The sequence below is a fragment of the Hyperoodon ampullatus genome (genome assembly GCF_949752795.1).
Source record: "Hyperoodon ampullatus genome assembly, chromosome: 11".
Classification (NCBI taxonomy): domain Eukaryota; kingdom Metazoa; phylum Chordata; class Mammalia; order Artiodactyla; family Ziphiidae; genus Hyperoodon; species Hyperoodon ampullatus.
This window is the reverse complement of record NC_136924.1, coordinates 19,718,178-19,738,891: the sequence shown is the minus strand read 5'-3', so window position 1 is coordinate 19,738,891 and position 20,714 is coordinate 19,718,178. Positions and strand designations below refer to the sequence as shown.

The window sequence follows — 20,714 nt, the reverse complement described above, 5'->3', positions numbered from 1 at the left end:
CAGTATGTTTATTTGATTTAAATATATATATATATATATCCTGGTTCTTACCTATATATTTTTGGAACAAAGCATAAGCCCTATAAAAATAGACAATTAGACCAAAATATTTCCCTTATCTTAGATCTGATTGATGGCCTTGGCCTCTTCCCTGCTGATGTTGAACCGAGTGAATCATCCATAACCCACCTTGATTTGCACATCTTCAAAACCTCCTAAGCCTTTAATGTAGGAGTGGGAGTAGGTCATCTGCCAACCTCATGTTAACATCCTGTCTGGTATGTGCAAATGTTAACTCACTAGAGCCCAACATTAGCGGGTATCTTAACAACCAAGCATTAAACAGGTTCTCAGCCATTACTAGGAGGGGTTTGTCACCAGGATAATGTGGGTGAAGCCAAAAGCATCTTGTTTGTTTCAATCCAGCACTCCCACTGTGCTGTTAAGGCTCATATTTACTCTTCTACCAAAAGTACCCCATAAAGGTAGCACGTGGATTGTTTTAATCCTGAGCGCTTCTGCTATCTGATTTCCTCTAAATGGATTAACTTCTGTGTTAATTATGTTAATTATGGTTCCCCCTGCCTGTAAGGCGCCCTGTGATTTGGCCTTTAGTAATGAGGTGAAATGTTGGTGAAAGAGAGAAAGGCATTCTCTCACTTGCAGACCATGTTCTGGCCATACCAGCCTCCTTTCAGTTCTTAGTTCAGTGCTAAGGTTATTCCTGCTCAGAGATTTTGCCAATGCAGTTTCCTGGAACTTTCATCCTTCCTTCATTTGCTCATGGCTAGTTCTTTCTTTATCCTTCCAGTCTGGGCTTAATGTGACTTCCTCAGAGAGGTCTTCACTGACCATCCTTTTCTCTTCAACTTTCCTGTGTTTCTTTTCTTCTTGATACTGCATATGTTTTGTATATCTGTTTGTTTACTTGTTTGTTTTTGGTCTCCTGTACTAACATGTAAGCTAGGTGAGGGCAGATATCCTGTATCTTCAGAGCCTCCCATCATTCCTATTCAGTGGAAGGCCCCCAGTAAATGTTATTGAATGAATGAATGGGACTAATTGGTTAGTGGTTAAGAATTCTGCTTCTGCCACTAACTGTGTGCTCTTGGGCAAGTTAATGAAGCCTTGTTTTCTTTGGAAAATGGGAATAATAATAACCACATAAAGTTGGTGTAATGGTTAAATGTGATCATACAAAAAAACTGTTAGGCACCAGTTAGTTTTAGCTGCAGGCTAAGTGGAGGTCCTTCAAAATATAGTGTTGTTATTTAGAATGTATTTATGTCAGTTAAAATCCATACTGTTTAGTTTTAATGTTATCTTAGTAAGCTTTTACTAAAATCAATCAAAATAGAATTTGTTCCTGAAAAATACCCTACTAGGTTTCTTCTTCCATTAGAAAGTAAGCTCCATGAAAGCAGGGATTTTTATCTGTTTTGTTTATTGGTATCATACTAAATTAGTATGTTAAATGAATGATAGGAAACTGCTGAATAATACTTGGTTTGGTGAAACTCTAGTTGTTTATATTTCTTCTCCTCTTTTGTAGCAGAAGTTGTCCAATCCAGAGGTTGCTATTATATTGTATATAAATGCCATTTTCCAGATAAAACACCTTAGACATCTAATATAATTAAGTACAAATGATACAGTGTTTTTTTGCTTTTTTTTTTTTTTTTTTTTTTTTTTTGCGGTACACGGGCCTCTCACTGTTGTGGCCTCTCCTGTTGTGGAGCACAGGCTCTGGACGCACAGGCTCAGCAGCCATGGCTCACAGGCCTAGCCGCTCTGCGGCATGTGGGATCTTCCCGGACCGGGGCACGAACCCGTGTCCCCTGCATTGGCAGGCAGACTCTCAACCACTGCGCCACCAGGGAAGCCCTGCTTTTTATCTTATTTGCTTTCTGATGGGAGACTGGTTTAATAGACATATCTATAAGTTTATTTTTTAAATGTCTAAATAGCATGATTTAAAAAATATATTTTGAAAGAAAATGATTAGAGACTTTGAGGTCTTTTTAACAAAGATGGGCTGGTTAAGCAGTAGGTAAGTGGTACTCGTAATGAAGCATCTTTGTTCTACCAATTGCCTTAGACTGGGATATACATTACCTTGAAAATTTGAGAGACTCCCAATTAAAATCCATAGAGTTATAGGCAAAGCTACTTGGACATTCAGATGTCTGTTAGTAAATAGAATATATCTTTTTAAAAAATGCATTATAAAAGACTTCCTCGGGCTTCCCTGGTGGTGCAGTGGTTAAGAATCTGCCTGCCAATGCAGGGGACACGGGTTCGAGCCCTGATCCGGGAAGATCCCACATGCCATGGAGCAACTAAGCCTCTGCGCTGCAACTACTGAGCCTGCGCTCTAGAGCCCGTGAACCACAGCTACCAAAGCCCGTGCGCCTAGAGCCCATGCTCTGCAACAAGAGAAGCCACCGCAATGAGAAGCCCGTGCACTGTAAGAAAGAGTAGCCCCCATTCACCACAGCTAGAGAAAGCCTGCCCGCAGCAACGAAGACCCAACACAGCCAAAAATAAATAAAATAAATAAATAAATAAAATAATAAAAGACTTCTTCATAGAAGCCTCCAGTTTTTACCATCTTAAAATGACTTCATCTTGTTCTACTGAATACACCTTGTCTTTTCAGTTCTGAGAACCATTTAAGTATCGTTTGTTCTTTAGTTATAAAGAATCCGCCTTTAGTGTCTATTGACGTGGCTACCAGACTTTCACTTCTGAGCAGCTTCCTTCACGTGAGGACTATCCTTCACTGAATGAAGTTCATTGGTTTTTTTGGTTTGTTTTTGTTTGTTTGTTTGTTTTAATTTTTGACCACATCTTGTGGCACGCGTGATCTTAGTTCCCCAATCAGGGATCAAACCGGTGCCCCCTGTACTGGGAGCATGGAGTCTTAACCACTGGACCGTTAGAGAAGTCCCTGAAGTTCATTGTTAAGAGTGCCTTTGTCTTGCTGCTGAGGTGTTTGTTTCCCTCACCTTGGTTTGGTATAATGTTTCCTTCTGTTTATAGACCTCTGTTTGAGGGCTCTCTTTCCAAGCTTCCAGGGACTTGTGGATCTTAAATGGTGGTCATGTATCATTTAAGATAACCAAATCTCCTTTAATTAAATAAATGGCCTTATTGAGTGCTCTCTGTGCACCTCGCAGCATGATATGTTACACAAATTATCTATTTTAATCCTCATAACCACCCTATCAGATAGATGTCATTTCTGTTTTTTTAAATGAAGAAAGTAAGCTAACTGCCAAAAGTAACCCACTAAATGGCAAAACCCATTAAATGGCAAAGCCAGACTTTGAACTCTGGTCTGTTTGAGCCCTTGCACTAAGTGAATGTTCAGAAATTGATTAAAAATTGTTACTTGAAATCTCTGCCATGTTGTGTAGGGTACAGTGTATCTTTGAGTATATTGGCTTGCATTCAGAATTCTTTCAGTTGGGTCAGGAAACTGGAGAAGTTCTAGTTTTTCATCTTCTAAAGATGATCATTTAGGATATATGATGATTATTTCTTAATGTTATTAAGCAGGGGTTGGAGATTTGAGACAAAGGATAGGTTTCATCCATGTTTTATACAGTTTTGCATTGATGATTGTACATGATATCGCCAGGTCTGAACATAGAGGGAGGAGTAATTTCATTCGTCAAATATTTTCATTTTAAAACAAAATCAAATTGTTAACGTGGAGCCTTCCCCCCACCCTCTTTAACTTCATAGTATCACACTGCTTTCTGTATATTTTTCAAAGCTCTTTGACCTTAGCAGCTGCTTTGCTTTTGCTTAATATGAAGTGATTCTTAATGCCCTACGTGTAGGCAGGGAGCCCTGCAGAGCTCCCTGTCTGCTCATATGTCCATTTAGTCTTTGTAATTCACTGTGTCATCATAGTGGTTAAGTAATGCCCTAAGGTCAGGAAGCCCAGTCAGGACAGCTGGTTATTAACTCACTTACTTCTCTTTGGTCCTGGAGATATAAAGCCTGACCTGACAAACAAGGCCATCTGTTTTGTGCTTCATTGCTTTAGATGTTCAGACTTGATTTTATTTGCATTGATTTTTGCTTGCTCTTGCCCAAGTGATCAGAGCTGGTAAGGCTAGTATGTTAATACCTCAAAGGAGCTGAGTTTTTTTTAAGTTGATCTGGTTCTTATTTGTAGGTTTTCTTAGTATTATTAAGAATACTATTATGGTATGCTTTTTAATCCAGAAGCCCATTTCTGTTTCTAAAAAGGCCAAGTTGTTGGTGATCAGAAACTAGAGTGTAGATGGTTCCGTTTTGCATACAGAATCTTTGGTAGGTTTTATGTTAGAACAATAGATTGAAGTATATGTAGTTGATATCAAAAACCTCACCTGCTCACCTGACATTTTTACACTCTAGCTCCGCTCACCTCTTTTATTTTAATTACCCACCTTTTCCAGTGTGAAAAAGTATACTTTGGATCTTATTGAAAGTGCCAGTCCTGTGGTCTTGCATCCTCACTGATGTAGTCAAGGGGGTGTTGGTAAATTTAGATTCTTCTGCCTCAAAATAGTTTTGCCTCTGGCTCTTAAGTGTCATCACACTTTCCCAGATTATCCTGGCTGTTAGCATTTAGAAAAATAACCAGAGATATGTTGTAATCATCTTTTCTATTAAAAAAAAAAAAGTTTCCTCCTTCCAGTGGCACGAGTTTGGAAATGGCTGAGGTTCATGAAGAGCTGAGAAGTTAGAGACTGTGTGTAGTTTCTGTGTGGATTAGTTGCATCTGGCACTGGGGCCATTGCACATGGCTTTCAGGGGATGGTAGCCCACGAGGTGAGGGAATGAATTGGGGCCAGGGCTGCGCTGTGTGGTTAAGAAGGCCATCTGTTATGAGTAGGGCCCTTGGTCTGAGTTGCACTGGCCTGGAGGAAGGGGTGCTCTTTTCTGTTTTCAAAAATCCACCATGAAGACTAACAATGGCCCTGGTAGTACTTGTTTAAAATATGTAACTCTCTGGGTCTTAGGAATAGTATTTAATAGTTGGGTATAAACTCTCTAAATTCCTATTGTCTTTGTTAAACGTTCTCCTTTTGTGCTTATAATTATATTTCTCTTTTATTCTGACATGCTACTCATAATTTTTAAAAAGGCATCATAGCCCATTCATTCCTCTAGAGCTGTCGACACCACCCAGTAGTACTGGAAAAAAAAACTAAAGTTTTGCCTGGTATGTGACAGGGACCTCCAGTTAGAGGTGGCCACCTCACTGGTCAGTACAGTGTGGATTTGGCTAGTGTCTGTTGCATGTGTCTTAAATAAACCAGTTTCCTTTTTGGCAATGGTGGCAGACATATGGAATACAGAGTCTAGCAAAAGCTGTGTCAAACAGGGTCCTTAAGCTACTTAGCAGCTAATGTCTGCTGTCACTGTCCTGGCTGAGGAAATGTCTTCCAACTGGAAAATAAAAGTCATCCTGCTGCCAAGGGACAAACATATTCATCATTTATCCTACCAGAAGAAAGGGCAGTGCTTCTTGTTTTGCTGAACAAGGAAACTCTTGCGTCTAAATTATATTAATCATTAAACTGGTAAAAAAATGCTATGGAAGATGTTTAACTGTTGTGCTTTGAATACATTTACAGTTGAGGATGTTATTCGTGGTATGTAAATATATTCTGTATAGTTCCGCCTGATGGAAAGTCTAATGACTTTCGAAAGTGTTAAGTTGGCTCTATTTTCTCTTACTAAATGTGAATGCTGATAGAAACAAGCTGTTGGGAGATGGAATTTGGCCCAAATCCATTTGGTTTCTGGAGCTGTGGTTTTCTGGATTGTAGTTTATACAAGTAATGAATTCTTATTTTATATTAAAGTAATTAGTTGTCAAAATAGTTCTTTAGTTACTGGTCTAACTAGTTGGTTCCTTTGGGTTAATATGACGGTTTTGGGCTGATAAAGTTAGTCCCAGGTACTGAGGCCTAAGTGAAGGGTTTATTAGCACTTGTTGAACACAGGATTTGCCTTGTCTAAAATATACCTTAGAAGAAGAATCGTTTTTTAATTTTTTTTTGGCCACCCCTCGCGGCATGCGGGATCGCGGCATGTGGTATCTCAGTTCCCTGACCAGGGATAGAACCCATGCCCCTGCAGTGGAAGCCCAGAGGTGGAGTCCTTACCACTGGGCCACCAGGGAATTCCCAAAAGAGGAATCTTTTTGTGTACTTTTATTTATTTTTTTACATATACATATATTCATTCTTTTTTAGATTCTTTTCTCGTATAGGTTATCACAGAATATTGAGTAGAGTTCCTGTGCTCTACAGTAGGTCCTTGTTGGTTATCTGTCTTATATATAGTAGCGTGTGTGTTCATCCTAAGCTCCTGATTTATCCCTCCCCCTCACATTTACCCTTTGATCACCATAAGTTTGTTTTCGATATCTGTAAGTCTTTCTGTTTTGTAAATAAGTTCATTTGTATTGTTTTTTTAAATTAGATTCCACATATGAGTGATATCATATGATATTTGTCTTTCTCTGTCTGACTTTACTATGTATGATGCTCTCTAGGTCCATCCATGTTGCTGTCAATGACATTATTTCATTCTTTTTTTTAATGGCTGAGTAATACCCCCATTGTATTTGTACACACACACACACACACACACACATACACACACATATATAAACATCTTCTTTATCCATTCATCTGTTGATGGATATTTAGGTTGCCTCCATGTCTTTTGTGTGTGTGTGTGTGTGTGTGCACCACAAGGCCTGTGGGAATCTTAGTTCCCTGGCCAGGGATTGAATCCATGCCCCCTGCAATGGAAGTGTGGTGTCTTAACCACTGGACCACCAGGGAAGTCCCCTCCATGTCCTGGCTATTGTAAATAGTGCTGCAATGAACATTGGGGTGCATGTATCCTTTTGAAGTATGGTTTTCTTCTCATATATGCCCAGGAGTGGGATTGCTGGATCATATGGTAGTTCTATTTTTAGTTTTTTTAAGGAACCTCCATACTGTTCTCCATAGTGGCTGTACCAATTTACATTCCCACCAACAGTGTAGGAGGGTTCCCTTTTCTCCACACTCTTTCTAGCATTTATTGTTTGTAGACTTTTTGATCATGGCCATTCTGACCAGTGAGAGGTGATACCTCACTGTAGTTTTGATTTGCATTTCTCCGATAATTAGTCTCTGCCATCTGTAGGTCTTCTTTGGAGAAACGTCTATTTAGATCTTCTGCCCATTTTTTGATTGGATTGTTTGTTTTTTTGACATAGAGCTGCATGAGCTGTTTATATATTTTGGAGATTAATCCCTTGTCGGTTGCTTTGTTTGCAAATATTTTCTCCCATTCTGTGGGTTGTCTTTTTATTTTGTTTATAGTTTCCTTTGCTGTGCAGAAGCTTTCACGTTTAATTAGGTCCCATTTGTTTATTTTGTTTTTATTTTCATTACTCTAGGAGCTTTTTGTGTACTTTTAAATTAGGTATGAGGTTGGTGCCCTTCACAAGAAGCATAAGAAATACTAATGGTTACTGTATGTATGTAAGGGGTAGGTGCTGAAAGGATCAGGGAAGAAATCAGGGTCTTTTTTTTTGTTTATTTGATTTGCCCAGTGAATTCCTGAAGGGAAAGCAGTTAGAAAGGAGAAAGAAGATAAAGCCTAGTAGAGAGTCTGTTTTGCCCAACCTTTGCTTTATGGTTTTAATTAAACCTCCTGTTTCTAAGAAGGAACAACCTTTGTTATTGAATCCTCAGGACTATAGAACAGAGTCCACCATTGTTTTACTTATCCCCTGGGGGTAGGCTTCAAGATATAGTGAAATCTAGAGAAGTACCATCTCCAACCCCACCCTTTCCAAGTCCTCTGGAGTGATAGGGTAGGGTGGGGTGGGGTGGGCCTGTCTTAAAACATGTTATAAATAGTCTTACAGGGAAAAGTGCTATGTGATGAGAAAAGGTTTTATTTGTGAAAAGTATAGATTCTGGTGAATTTATGGGGAGGTTGGATAGAGGGAGGAGAGAGTTTAAGGTCCAGAGTTAAAATGTTTTGTTGATTCTGTGTGCCAAATACATTGTAAGAAGCTTTGTGTGCAGTATCTAATTAAAGTCTCATAACCCATGTAACAGATGAGGAAAATGGAGCTAGCTCAAACAAACACAGTATTTTAGGAGTAAGGGCTTGGATTCAGTATTCTCTGATTATCAAGAATGTACCACCCTCCACATGCCTCACTTAGAATGCTCCAGCATTTGGGAAATAATTACTGAAAGTGGACAAAGGGACACTTCCAAAATAAAATTAAGATCTGGAGACTTTTAAAATAAATGGATTTTGTTCATATAGTAGTATTGGAATAATTTTAAGGACTACTTAGAGTTGCAATACAATTTACAGATACCCCCTTAGTATAATTACTAAGTTTGGAGATCAAACCAAAAGATTTAAGAGAAATATCACACAGTCTGTTTTAAAACCAAATATCCACCCCAGCCATTTTGTGTGTGTGTGTGTGTCCTATCCAAATAAGTGGGATAGGAGGAAGTGGGTACTTTACAATTTGAGTCCTTCGTGGGAAATACAATTTGCAGTTTATATTGTTGTAGGGAGGAGAGTGACTGGGGAAAAAGCTTTTTATTAAGTTACATATGTATGTATATTGTTTTTCCTCCTCTGAACTGTAACAGGATTTCCGGGATGCAGTAGCCCATGCTTCCAGGCAACTTGGGAAACCAGTGATTGAGGACCGGATCCTAAATCAGATCCTATACTACTTGCCTCAGCTATACGAGCTCAATCGGGATCTCCTGAAGGAACTGGAGGAGAGAATGTTGAACTGGTAAAAATGGACTGACTGGCTTTCCCAGTTTCCAAGTTTAGATGAAGCCATAAGGGCCCTGCATATGACAGAGAGGCATTGTTCCTGACATTGTGTTTTTTCAATATATTGAGTTTTCTTGGCAGTTACCTGCGGATTGATCACTTTGGATGGCCAAAATTCACTGTTGCACCTAGTTCAGTACTCTAAATTTTTAAATTCTTTGGTAATGTTGCCTCAAAAGCAGGAAGGGCCCATAGTCAGCCAATTTAACTTTCTATAGGTGACCTTTATAATCAGGATTTTTGAAATTGGGAGAGTTTAGTTGATGTATTCACATTGGAAACATTTTTAAATGTCTCATCTATCTTTTTGGAGCTTCAAGCCAGGAAACTGCATTTTGGAAAGGAGGGCATTCATCGAGATAATAGGAAGATTTGTTGTTTGGTTTGGAAAATTTACACATATATGACATCGTTGCAGATGTTGTAGATTTTAGAACAGGAAAAGAATACCAAAGGTTAGCTGCTTTTATTGGTCTTTAGACAGTAACAGAAACTTTGGTGACATCTTTGGAAATGTGTACAGTTTGGTCTAGGGGGATTGAATTTATTGTTGAAGTCCGTGGGGAACCCAAAATAACAACATGGTGTATCACCTACTTTCATGATAAAAATGATGAAAATTTCCCTCTAAGCGTTCTTTATACATAATCCAGGAAAATACCTCTGCCTGTTTTACAGATATCTTGCTTCTGCATGTTGGGAAAATATGCTAAATAGTGATTAATACTTAGCTGCAGCCTAAGTATAAAATTACACAGAGTTTAAGGGCTGAGGAATGATTAAAAGCTATTTTTTAAAAGCATGATAAAATAAAACATAATTAAAAAGAGTTTTCCTGTCCATACTTTATCATTACACTTATAAAAAGTTATCTTAAAAGTTCATCTGAATTTTCTGAACAGTCTCTGGCTATACAGAAGCATGAGATGGTGAAAGCAGGGAGACCAGTCAGAGGACTGGCAGAGTCCAGGCAAGATGTAATGGTAGCAATAATGGAAATGGGAAAGAGTGGGCATTTGGGGATATTTCTTACAAGAAGAGGGAAAAAAGGTAAGTTGATGGCTTGGAAATGGGGCTCTGCTCATCACTGGATATGTTTTGGATACCGTAATGACTCATTTTCTGTTTTGGTCTATCTCTTCTCTATCCTTAGGACGGAACAACAAAGAATTGCTGATATCTTTGTAAAGAAGGGACCATATCTAAAAATGTATTCCACATATATCAAAGAATTTGATAAGAATATAGCTTTGTTGGATGAGCAGTACAAGAAAAACCCAGGTTTTGCTGCTGTTGTTAGAGAATTTGAGGTATTTTTGCTACCGTCCTCTGTTTTGCTACCATTTCTCTGTTTTGAAACTAAAAATATTAGTGAATTCCAGTTACAGCAAACTAGAAAAGTTTTAGAAGTATTAAGATATGGCTGATTTCTAATTTGTACGGTAATTAAACTTTAAAATCATTTGTCATTTTTTCTTCCCTCTTTTCCTTTCTTCTGAAGTCTTCATGCTATTGATATTAAGAATGGAAGTGTGGTATATACAGCTATGGCAACTGATAATTGACCCAGGTTTTCATCAGTGTCCAGTGAGTTGTTCTGTTGCCTTGGCAGCAAAAGAAAATATGATGGAGAAAGTTAGCTGTCTAATATCTAATGATGCTTGCATGATCGACGGTTTTTTGTTTTTTTTTTTTTGTGGTACGCGGGCCTCTCACTGTTACGGCTTCTCCCGTTGCAGAGCATAGGCTCCCGGATGCGCAGGCCTAGCGGCCATGGCTCACGGTCTCAGCCGCTCCGCGGCATGTGGGATCTTCCCAGACCGGGGCACAAACCCGTGTCCCCTGCATCGGCAGGCGGACTCTCAACCACTGCACCACCAGGAAAGCCCTTTTTTTTTAAAAAAAGCTTATGTCTCATTACTTCTCATTTCTTTTTTCTTTTTTTAAAAATAAATTTATTTATTTATTTTTATTTTTGGCTGTGTTGGGTCCTCTTTGCTATGCGCGAGCTTTCTCTGGTTGCGGCGAGTGGGGGCTACTCTTAGTTATGGTGCGCGGGCTTCTCTTGTTACGGGGTTTGGGCTCTAGGCACGCGGGCTTCAGTAGTTGTGGCACATGGCCTCATGGTTGTATCACACGGGCTTAGCTGTTCCGCGGTATGTGGGATCTTCCTGGACCAGGGCTCGAACCCGTGTCCCCCGCATTGGTGGGCAGATTCTTAACTACTGTGCCACCAGGGGAGTCCCTTGATGCTTTCTTAACATGCATTGTCACTATACTTTAATAATTATTCTACATACCAAACCCTGGATGTACATATTTAGAAAAAGATAGAACCATCATACTTGAAAAAACTCTTTCCTTCCCACTTGAGCTGTGTAAGAACACCAGGACATCTTAGGAGGCAGGGACATTTTCACTTGGCCATTTTGATGTCACCCCACAGTAAATACCTTTATTGGAGATAGGAGGAGAGGCTCAGGAATGGGCACCAGTATCTGTTGTACATACTAAGAAAAAAACTTTCAGCAGAATCAAATGTCCTTGTGGTCAAGTCGAAAGGGTTCCAAAATGAAATGTTCCCATATACAGTGTGATTTGGGGGCTGTGTTTTGTAGCCATTCATCTGAGAAAGTTTACATTCTTCAGGCTTATAAGACGAGGTTTGCTTAGCAAGGCTGCTTTTCACATTGTCCTTAATTTCTGCATTCTCCCCAGCACCAACTGTTGTTATTATGAGTATATTGATGATAGGCTCTGATGGTTATTTGAGTCCAGTTCCCAGTAGTTTTATTTCCGCCACCTTATTTTGGGGGCCAGGCATTTCGTTCTTGGTTGTTGGGTTGGTGTGTGTTCATAAATACATTGGTAGATGCTTTTCTAAGTGGTAGCTGCTGCCTCTGATTGGCCTACCACGCAGACTGCAGCCTCCACCCTCCACCCTCTCTGAGAGGGCTGTGAATTTCCCAATGAGTCAGTGATTTCAGAGATGTATCTACAAGAGGGGGCAGACTCCGTGGTGAGTGGTTCTGGTTTCCCACTCAGCATAGGAACTGTGCCTTGAAGGGAGCTTCTCCATGAATCCCAGAGTTGCTGGCTATTTAAAGTTCGGCTTCTCGAGCACTTGGATCTGGGTCCCTTGCTTCTTAGGAAAATGCGTGTGTTTACTTTGGATGCCTTTTCCTTTCAGATGAGCCCACGCTGTGCTAATCTGGCCCTCAAGCACTACCTGCTCAAGCCGGTTCAGAGGATCCCCCAGTACAGGCTGCTGCTAACAGGTGGGCTTCTCTGGCAGATTACCAAAAAGCAACTCCTATCATTCTTAGGAAACCCTGCCTTTCCTAACAACACCTCTCTTTTTCTATCCGGTAGCCGATTTTCCTAACACATGAATTTATACACTGCTGGCAGCCTCACGTAGACATTGCCGGCACTGAACTTCTTTAGTTCTTTGGTCATCCATGTGCATTCTCTGCTCTAGGCATTCATACATGTTAATTCCTTTTGCTCAGAACTTCTTTTACAGTCTCAGCCCCACAACGCTGTGTCGTTTTACCTGGTTAATATTATTAATTCCAAGAAGGTACTTTCTCAGCCACTCAAGAATGAGGTTTAGAGTGTCACTCCCACATATTTGTATATCAACTACCATGGCCCTCTAGTCACTTACTTCAAAGGGTTGTTATAAGGATTGATTGATGAGCTATGTGCTTAGAATAGTGCCTTGGTCATAGTAAGTTCTAAATAAGTATTAGCTGCTATTGTTAGTAGTATCCATATCCTTATCATCATCATGATTGTCATCATGTCTGGTCATTGTATCTTCTACTGGAACTTCAGGATTACAGGGCTGTGTGTCTAGTTTACCACTGTAATAGTTAAAAAAAGAAAAAGAAAGCTATGATTTGAGTGAAGGCACACACTGTGCTCAGGACTTTATATTCATTGGGTCTTTAAGTCTTCACCATAGCTAGACATATATCAATATTATTTACATAGATGAAATAACAGGCTTATAGTGATTGAGTGGTCTGGCATCATGAAAAGCCAGTATAGTCTCAGTACCAAACATAGTATCCAACACATACTACTACTAGATCCTCTGTGGTATTTGCTGAAATGGATTGGATATGCAGTGACTTAATATACATATATAATGTGCATTAAGAACTATGTCAAGGACTTCCCTGGTGGTCCAGTGGTTAAGACTCTGCGCTTCCAACACAGGGGGCACAGGTTTGATCCCTGGTTGGGGGACTAAGATCCTGCAGGCTGCATGGCATGGCCTAAATAAATAAATAAATAGATAGATAGATAGATAAGTGTCTAGATAAATAAATAAAGAATTGAAGAATTGTGTCCAAATGCACAAGAATATTCAAATGCCACTGCCACTCAAAATTCAATCAGTTGTAATTTTATGTATATAGATTTTGAGGTACTTGGTTCCTATTAGTGTTCTTAAGCAATGGCACCCCTGCTTTAATCCTTAATCACTTTCTCTTAAGCCAAGAGCTATACTGAATGAGGTAGGTGAATTCTGGAAAGCCAGGATTTCCTGATTTCGCTTTAGGCAAAACCTTCATACCTTCCAAGCTTGCCTAGTAAACTGCTGATGAGGAAGGCCTGCCTTTCAGCCCCAGGACTGGCTACCCTAGGTTTTTCTACTTAATTTGAATTTCTAACTGTGAATCAGGCACTAGATTTCTCTCTGGAATGACGTAGGCAAACCAAATAATTTGAGGATATCCTGTCCATCTGTACTTTTTTCCTCTGCATTTGGCAGAGATTTAGACTACACAGGGCAAAAGGAAGTGCCCATGCATGTGTTGTGTTTTTGCTAGATAAGTTCAATGCTGTATCATAAATGAGCTATTGAATGGCTTAGGCTATTTCTACAGCTATCGAATTAAGTACTGTTTTTAGTGGCAAAAGACTATGGTTTCAAATGAGAGAAGGATGGAGTAAGGTTCTGAAATTTTCATGTAAAAATATTTTTTTTCCCACACTGTGACTGATCTAAGTAAAAGAGTTACACATGTGTTTAATGTAGGTTTCATACTGAGTTTGATTTTAATTGATTAATGGTGAAATAGCAACGGCAAGTTTTAAAAATTCTCTTTAAGAGAACAGATTTCATTTGTTTTATAACCAACATGATGTGAGCTTGGGGTTAGTTTTGAGCTTTGTCTTCTTTAATCTTAAAGCCCTCCCCACCCTTAACTTGGAAAATCTCCATTATTTAAATGATGTACCACACTTTATATATAGCAGACCCTTAGTGGATTTATTTGTTCAAGGTTACAAAGTCAGGACTAAAGTTAAAGAAAGAACATAGACTTTGTAAAGCAATAACCGATGATTCATTCTATGCCTTTTCTTCCATTGATTCAAATTCTTCCCTTCCTCCACCTGACCTGAAGTCCTCCATTACCTCCAAAGCCATCTCTGATTACTCCAGTTCTCCTTAACCCTTTGTATTGGTGCAGTGTGACTTAGTAAATATTTATTTGATGCCTTGTGAATTTGCTAATATTTATATGACTTGAATGTTGATTCCTTAATTTGATTATAAACTCCTTGAGGTCAAGGAGTGAGTCTTTTAATTAATAATTAATAATTTATTGCACCCCAGTATATCTGGGTCCCTTTGGGATAGCTTGGAAGCTGTTTAGGAAATAATTCTGGTTGGTTTTAAGCTACATTTAAAACATCCCTTTAACCAAAATATCTGTAGCTTAATTAAAGGACAACATTGAGAGAGAGAATTTCAGAGACAGTCTCTCCTCCAGAGAGGTGAAGTGTCTTGCCCCAGCAACACAAATAGTGTCTATTAGTTGAAGCGCCTGTGGTCATATAATCCTAAGGACACGTGGGGGTTGGTACCAAAAGTTTGTTTTATACATATTTTTATTTAAAACTCTTATTTTCCAATACTCCTTTTTGTTATGTTCTGATTTCTGTCTACTCTGCAAGATATTTCTACTTTTGTTATCAAAGTGCCCCTATCTATGCGCTTAGATTTTTAGTAGTTGGATTTTAAGTCTTACGTTTGCATCTGTTCAAACATGTGAATTAACTCTGAATCCTCATCTTTGGATAAACAAGCTCAATGATTTAATCCTCCACACAACCTTGTGAGGGAAGCATTGATACTTTTATTTCCATTTTAGAATTTGGAATAATTCCAGGGGCACAGAGCACACAGGAACAGAGAGAAAGAGTGAGATTATTTCAGGCAACTCCTGACAACTTGGATTTATTGAGTTTCAGGCAGAGAAAGGGATTCCTACCTGGCTTGGTATAAGTAGGTTTGTGCCCACCTTGGCTTCTTGAGAAGGGAAGATTGAGAAATGCAGGGATGAAGTACAGATAAGATAAGATAATTTCTTTTGGAATCCTTTAGAGAAAGGTAAGTGGAAATCCCCAGATACAGCAGTCCTGCCCCTACTGTTCAAACAAGCATCCTATTGTCTGCAATGTTTTCTTCAGGACCTAATTTGGGTTTTTAGTGGGTATTTTACTTAGGCTATTTCTTCCTTCGTTGTAGTAAAAAATTTCCAACTGAATTCTTGGTAATATTTTTTTAAGCTCAGCTCAAAATAGGATCAAATAAAATGTATATGTTGTATAATGAAATGCTTAAGATTAGAATTGTTTTTTTTTTTTAAGTAGTAAAGAAAGTGATTTACTTAGTTTAAGCAGGGAAAACTTGTAAATTTTACCTTTATTTTGGCCACCTAAGAGCAGTGGATCTGGCCAGATCTTTCAATCTGTGTGGGGCCCAAATCCTATGTGAAGTTAGGACAAAGGGGGATCTTGAGGCAGCAGTGAGGGAGCAATTTTTAAAAAGTGAACAGATGCTGCTAAAAGAGCAGCATTAATTTTTTACCACTGCTTATTTCCTTCCTCCTCATCAGTTCAGGGTAGAGACTATCTTTTTTATCCTAACTCAGTGTCTGCATAGATTCTGGCACATAACAGGGACTCAGTAAACTGAAAGACTTAGGGAAATAAACGTTGTTCCTTTTTATGAGGTTGAGAATCCCTATGCAGGGATGCCTGTGAACATTTGATGGATGGATGGATTGATAAATTGCTTTTAAGAGTAAAAACACTTCCAGTTACCCAGAAACAAAACTGTGGAAAGGACTAAAATGCTTCTCTTTCCTTGTCTTTCCTCCGTCATAAGATCTGCTGACTAGTTTTCCTCTGCTTCTGCTTCCTGCCCTTTCCATTTCCCTTGTTATACTCCAGGCCAGGCCTTTCTAAACTCATGCCAAGTTGTGGCAATATCTTCCTATTGGTCATGCTCCCTTTATCACGCCCGCTTCCAAGAAGACCATAGAAAAAACGCACTCCTCCCATGTCTCCACTTTGCTCTCACACTACCACACTCAACGCTTCTGACACCAGATATATAGGTTTTTTTCCACACCAAGCGACTCTCTTCAACACCAGCTACGTGTCCTATAATTCAATTCAATTCTGACACTGTCTACCTGGAGATAGTGGGCTCATTTCCACAAGCCTGACCTTTCCAAACGTCAGATGCCATTCGCAAGTCCCAGGCTGTAACCTATATTTCTGACCGACCGACCGTAAATCGGGGTTCCCATGGCTTTCTCCTTGGGTTTGAAAGTTTGCTAGAATGGCTCACAGAACTCAGGGGAGCACCTGTTTACGTTTACTGTTTTATTATAAAAGGGTATGCTAAAAGATAAAATTGAACTTCATATGGAAGAGATACATAGGGCAAGGTATGGGGGGTGGAACTCCCATGCCCTCTCTGGGCACACCAGCTCCCTAGAACCTCACCAAACCCTGTATTCTGGGGTTTTTATAGAGTCTTCATCACGTAGGCATGACCCATCATTAACTCTACTTCTAGCCCCCTCCCCTTCCTTGAGGGTGGAGAATAGGACTGAAAGTTTTAAGCTTTTAATCATGGCTTGGTCTTTGTGGTGACCAGTCCCCATCTAGGAGCCAACCAGGAGTCACCTCATTATAACAAAGGACACTACTGTCACTTAGAAAATTCCAAGGTGGCTTTGTGTCAGAACTAGGGTCAAAGACCAGATATTAGAACAAAAGATGCACCTACTGCCCTTTTTTAAAATTAATTTTTGATATGATATATTTTAATAGATTTATTTATTTATTTATTTTTGGCTGCATTGGGTCTCTGTTGCTGCGCGCGGGCTTTCTCTAGCTGCGGTGAGCAGGGGCTATCTTTGTTGCAGTGCGCGGGCTTCTCATTGCGGTGGCTTCTCTTGTTGCGGAGCACGGGCTCTAGGCATGTGGGCTTCAGTAGTTGTGGCACGCAGGCTTCAGTAGTTGTGGCTCGCGGGCTCTAGAGTGCAGGCTCAGTAGCTGTGGCACACAGGCTTAGTTGCTCCGCGGCATGTGGGATCTTCCCGGACCAGGGCTCGAACCCGTGTCCCCTGCATTGGCAGGCGGACTCTCAACCACTGCACCACCAGGGTAGTCCCACTCCTAGTGCTCTTATCTCTCAGAAAATTACAAATATTTAGGGAGCTCTATGCAAGGAACCGGGGCCAGAGACCCTACAGTTGGCCCTTGGTATCAGCAGATTCGGAACCCATGGATAGGGAGGGCTGACATTACTACACCACTTTATATAAGGGAACTGAGCATCCACAGATCCTGGTATCTGAGGGGAGTGCTGGAACTAATCCCCCGCAGATACCAAGGGATAACTGTGTATATGTTTTCTATCATTTCACAGATATACTTTTATTCTGCTTATTAGGAAAGTTGAAAACCTGCTTATCCTACCATAATGATGGATACATGTCATTACATATTTATCCAAGCCCACAGAATGTACAACACCAAGAGTGAGCTATAATGTAAACTGTGGATTGTGGGTGGTCATGATGTGTCAGTGTAGGTTCATCCATTGTAACAAATGGACCACCCTGATGGGGTGTGTTGATGACGGGGTAGGCTGTGCATTTGTCGGGGCAGGAGATGTATGGGAAATCTTCATACCTTTCCCTCAATTTTGCTGTAAATGTAAAACTGTTCTGAAAAGTTAAATCTTACTGTAGGAAAAAAAATGATTTATCCACAGTATAAAGACCACAATTATAAACCTGTTCTATATAACCAAAGAATTGCCCAAATCTTATTTTCCTTTGTTCTAGATGCATTCATTTTCTTACCTTCTCCTGAAACCTGACTTTCAAGGCCAGATTCTCACCTCCATTAATCAATCACCTACTCATTCAACCAGTATTGATACAGGCTGGCACTGAGCTGGGCACCTGTATACACTGGCAGACAACACAGTGGTGGTCCCTGCCCTTATGGAGCTTACAGTCCTACTCTTTGGGGCCACACCCAACCCCTAAGGGTCCCTCCCAGCTCTTCCTCTTCTCAGTTCCTAAAATTTATATTGATCTGGTCACCTTTTTTTTTTTTTAAGTTTAACCCATTTCTTTTCCTCCAGGTCTTTTTTTTTAAATATTTATTTACTTATTTTATTTTTGGCTGCATTGGGTCTTTGTTGCTGCACGCAGGCTTTCTCTAGTTGTGGCGAGCGGGGGCTGCTCTTCATTGAGGTGCACGGGCTTCTTGCGGTGGCTTCTCTTGTTGCAGAGCACGGGCTCTGAGCACGCGGACTTCAGTAGTTGTGGCACGCGGACTTCAGTAGTTGTGGCTCACGGGCTCTAGAGCTCAGGCTCAGTAGTTGTGGCGCACGGGCTTAGTTGCTCCACGGCATGTGGGATCTTCCTGGAGCAGGGCTCGAACCCGAGTCCCCTGCATTGGCAGGCGGATTCTCAACAGCTGCACCACCAGGGAAGTCCCTGGTATTTTTTAAAATTAATTAATTCATTTATTTATTTATTTGGTTGTGCCAGGTCTTAGTTGCGGCACACAGGCTCCTTAGTTGCAGCTCGTGGGCTCCTTAGTTGTGGCAGGCGGGCTCCTTAGTTGCGGCATGCAAACTCTTAGTTGCAGCATGCATGTGGGATCTAGTTCCCTGGCCAGGGATCGAACCCAGGCCCCCTGCATTGGGAACACGTAGTCTTATCCACTGTGCCACTAGGGAAGTTCCTGGTCACTTGTTTGAGTGAGAATATTCTGAGGATTTATTTTTGTAGGGGTCACTTTTCTTTTTTGAAGGGATCTTTTGTGCCTATAAAAAATATGTTACATATTATAAAAAAACAAAGTCCCTCTTCATCTTCTACCATCCAGGGATGACTATCATATATCCTTTTAGGGTTGGTGTTTTTTTGTTAGGTAGGGTTTTTTTTTGTTTGTTTTTTATTGTCTTTATTTTGTGTTATATGTATTATAAATTTTTCAATGAAAAGTCTTTTATTTGTGGAAAGCTACTACATTGGTGTTGAAACAAGGTGAATCAGTGGGGATCACAGTGGAGAAAATATAATGAAAATATAATTTAAAAATTCCTCTGAAGTATTTTTTCCATTTCTGTATTTGCAGAGGGGAAGAAAAGCTTTTGAACTTTGATTAAATTTGGATCAGGTAGTTTCTTTGATCTTGTTCAAAATATTTATAAGTGACTTTAACAACATATTATATTACTTTTCCTATAATCTTTGCCTTTAGTCTGGGATGGCATTAACTCCCTCTAGGTTTTAGAAATCCAGGATTTCCCATGTTGGTAGAAAATGGGATATTAAAAACATCTGTTCTGTTCTGAAGCTATAAATTTGAGTTATGAACAGGCTAATAAGCAGATTTGACAAAAGATCAGAATCGAATTAATGCATGACTTTTAAAAATCCCTTACTGAAAATTGAAACTTTTGCTTCTGAAAATTCAAACTTCTGCTTAGCAAGTGTTTGTTTGAAAACCATAGACTAAAATCATTCTAACACTTTCTGTAGAGCAGAACTTGATGAAAGGCGAGGCTGTCCTGGATGCCAGCCAAAGAATTTATTTTCTGAGGAACCCAAAGGCCCTGATACAAAGCAGCTCCGTCCATGTAAAATGGGAGGGTGATAATTAGCTCAGCTCCTGTTCTGTTGCAATTCTTTTTTTTTTTTTTTTTTTCCGTATGCGGGCCTCTCACTGTTATGGCCTCTCCCGTTGCGGAGCACAGGCTCCGGACACGCAGGTTCAGCAGCCATGGCTCACGGCCCCAGCCGCTCTGCGGCGTGTGGGATCTTCCCAGACCAGGGCACGAACCCGTGTCCCCTGCATTGGCAGGCAGACTCTCAACCACTGCGCCACCAGGGAAGCTCTGCAATTCATTTTTAATTGTAGTTGTGAATAAGGTATTTTGAGAGATGATGTGTAATAAATTATGTCTATGAAGTATTTTAATACTACAGAAAGACTTCAGGATATAAGAGGTAAGCACATTTTATCTGCTTGTTCTATTAAATTATAGCTTTTAAATGTAATCTCACTTTCTGTATAAAACAAGTGTTCTTAACCTTTTTAAGGTTAGGCCAGAATCCCTCTGGGAATGTGGTGAATCCTATGGATCTTGTCTCGGAGTAATTTTTGAAGTTACAGAATAGAATTCATAAGATTAGGAGGAAACCAGTTGGCCTGAAATAAAGTTATTAAAATAATTTTGAGGAGTGACAGAGTAATACATGTGCTTCTTTAGGTAATACATTAAATAGGAAGAGGTGGTGTGGATCTAATAACTGTCATGATTTTGAATTTACTGGTGAGAGTAAACAATATTTTGAGATGCCTGCAACAACCGTAATGTCATATAAAAAAACATGCGATTTCTATGGTGATAAAGCCCTGGTGTCATTGATAATACTGTGATTTGTTGACTACATTCGTAACGGAAGGAAATTCCGTAT

At 39.8% G+C, this 20,714-nt stretch overlaps 1 protein-coding gene across 1 annotated transcript in view; it reads left to right on the top strand.

Annotated features, from left to right (window-relative positions):
• FGD6 (FYVE, RhoGEF and PH domain containing 6) overlaps positions 1 to 20,714 on the top strand; it is a gene marked incomplete at its 5' end in the record, with an annotated part of 111,645 nt that overhangs the window by 58,884 nt on the left and 32,047 nt on the right. The window contains 3 exon segments of the mRNA XM_079714795.1: positions 8,694 to 8,845; positions 10,043 to 10,199; positions 12,080 to 12,167. Coding sequence (XP_079570921.1) covers positions 8,694 to 8,845; positions 10,043 to 10,199; positions 12,080 to 12,167 — 397 coding nt within the window.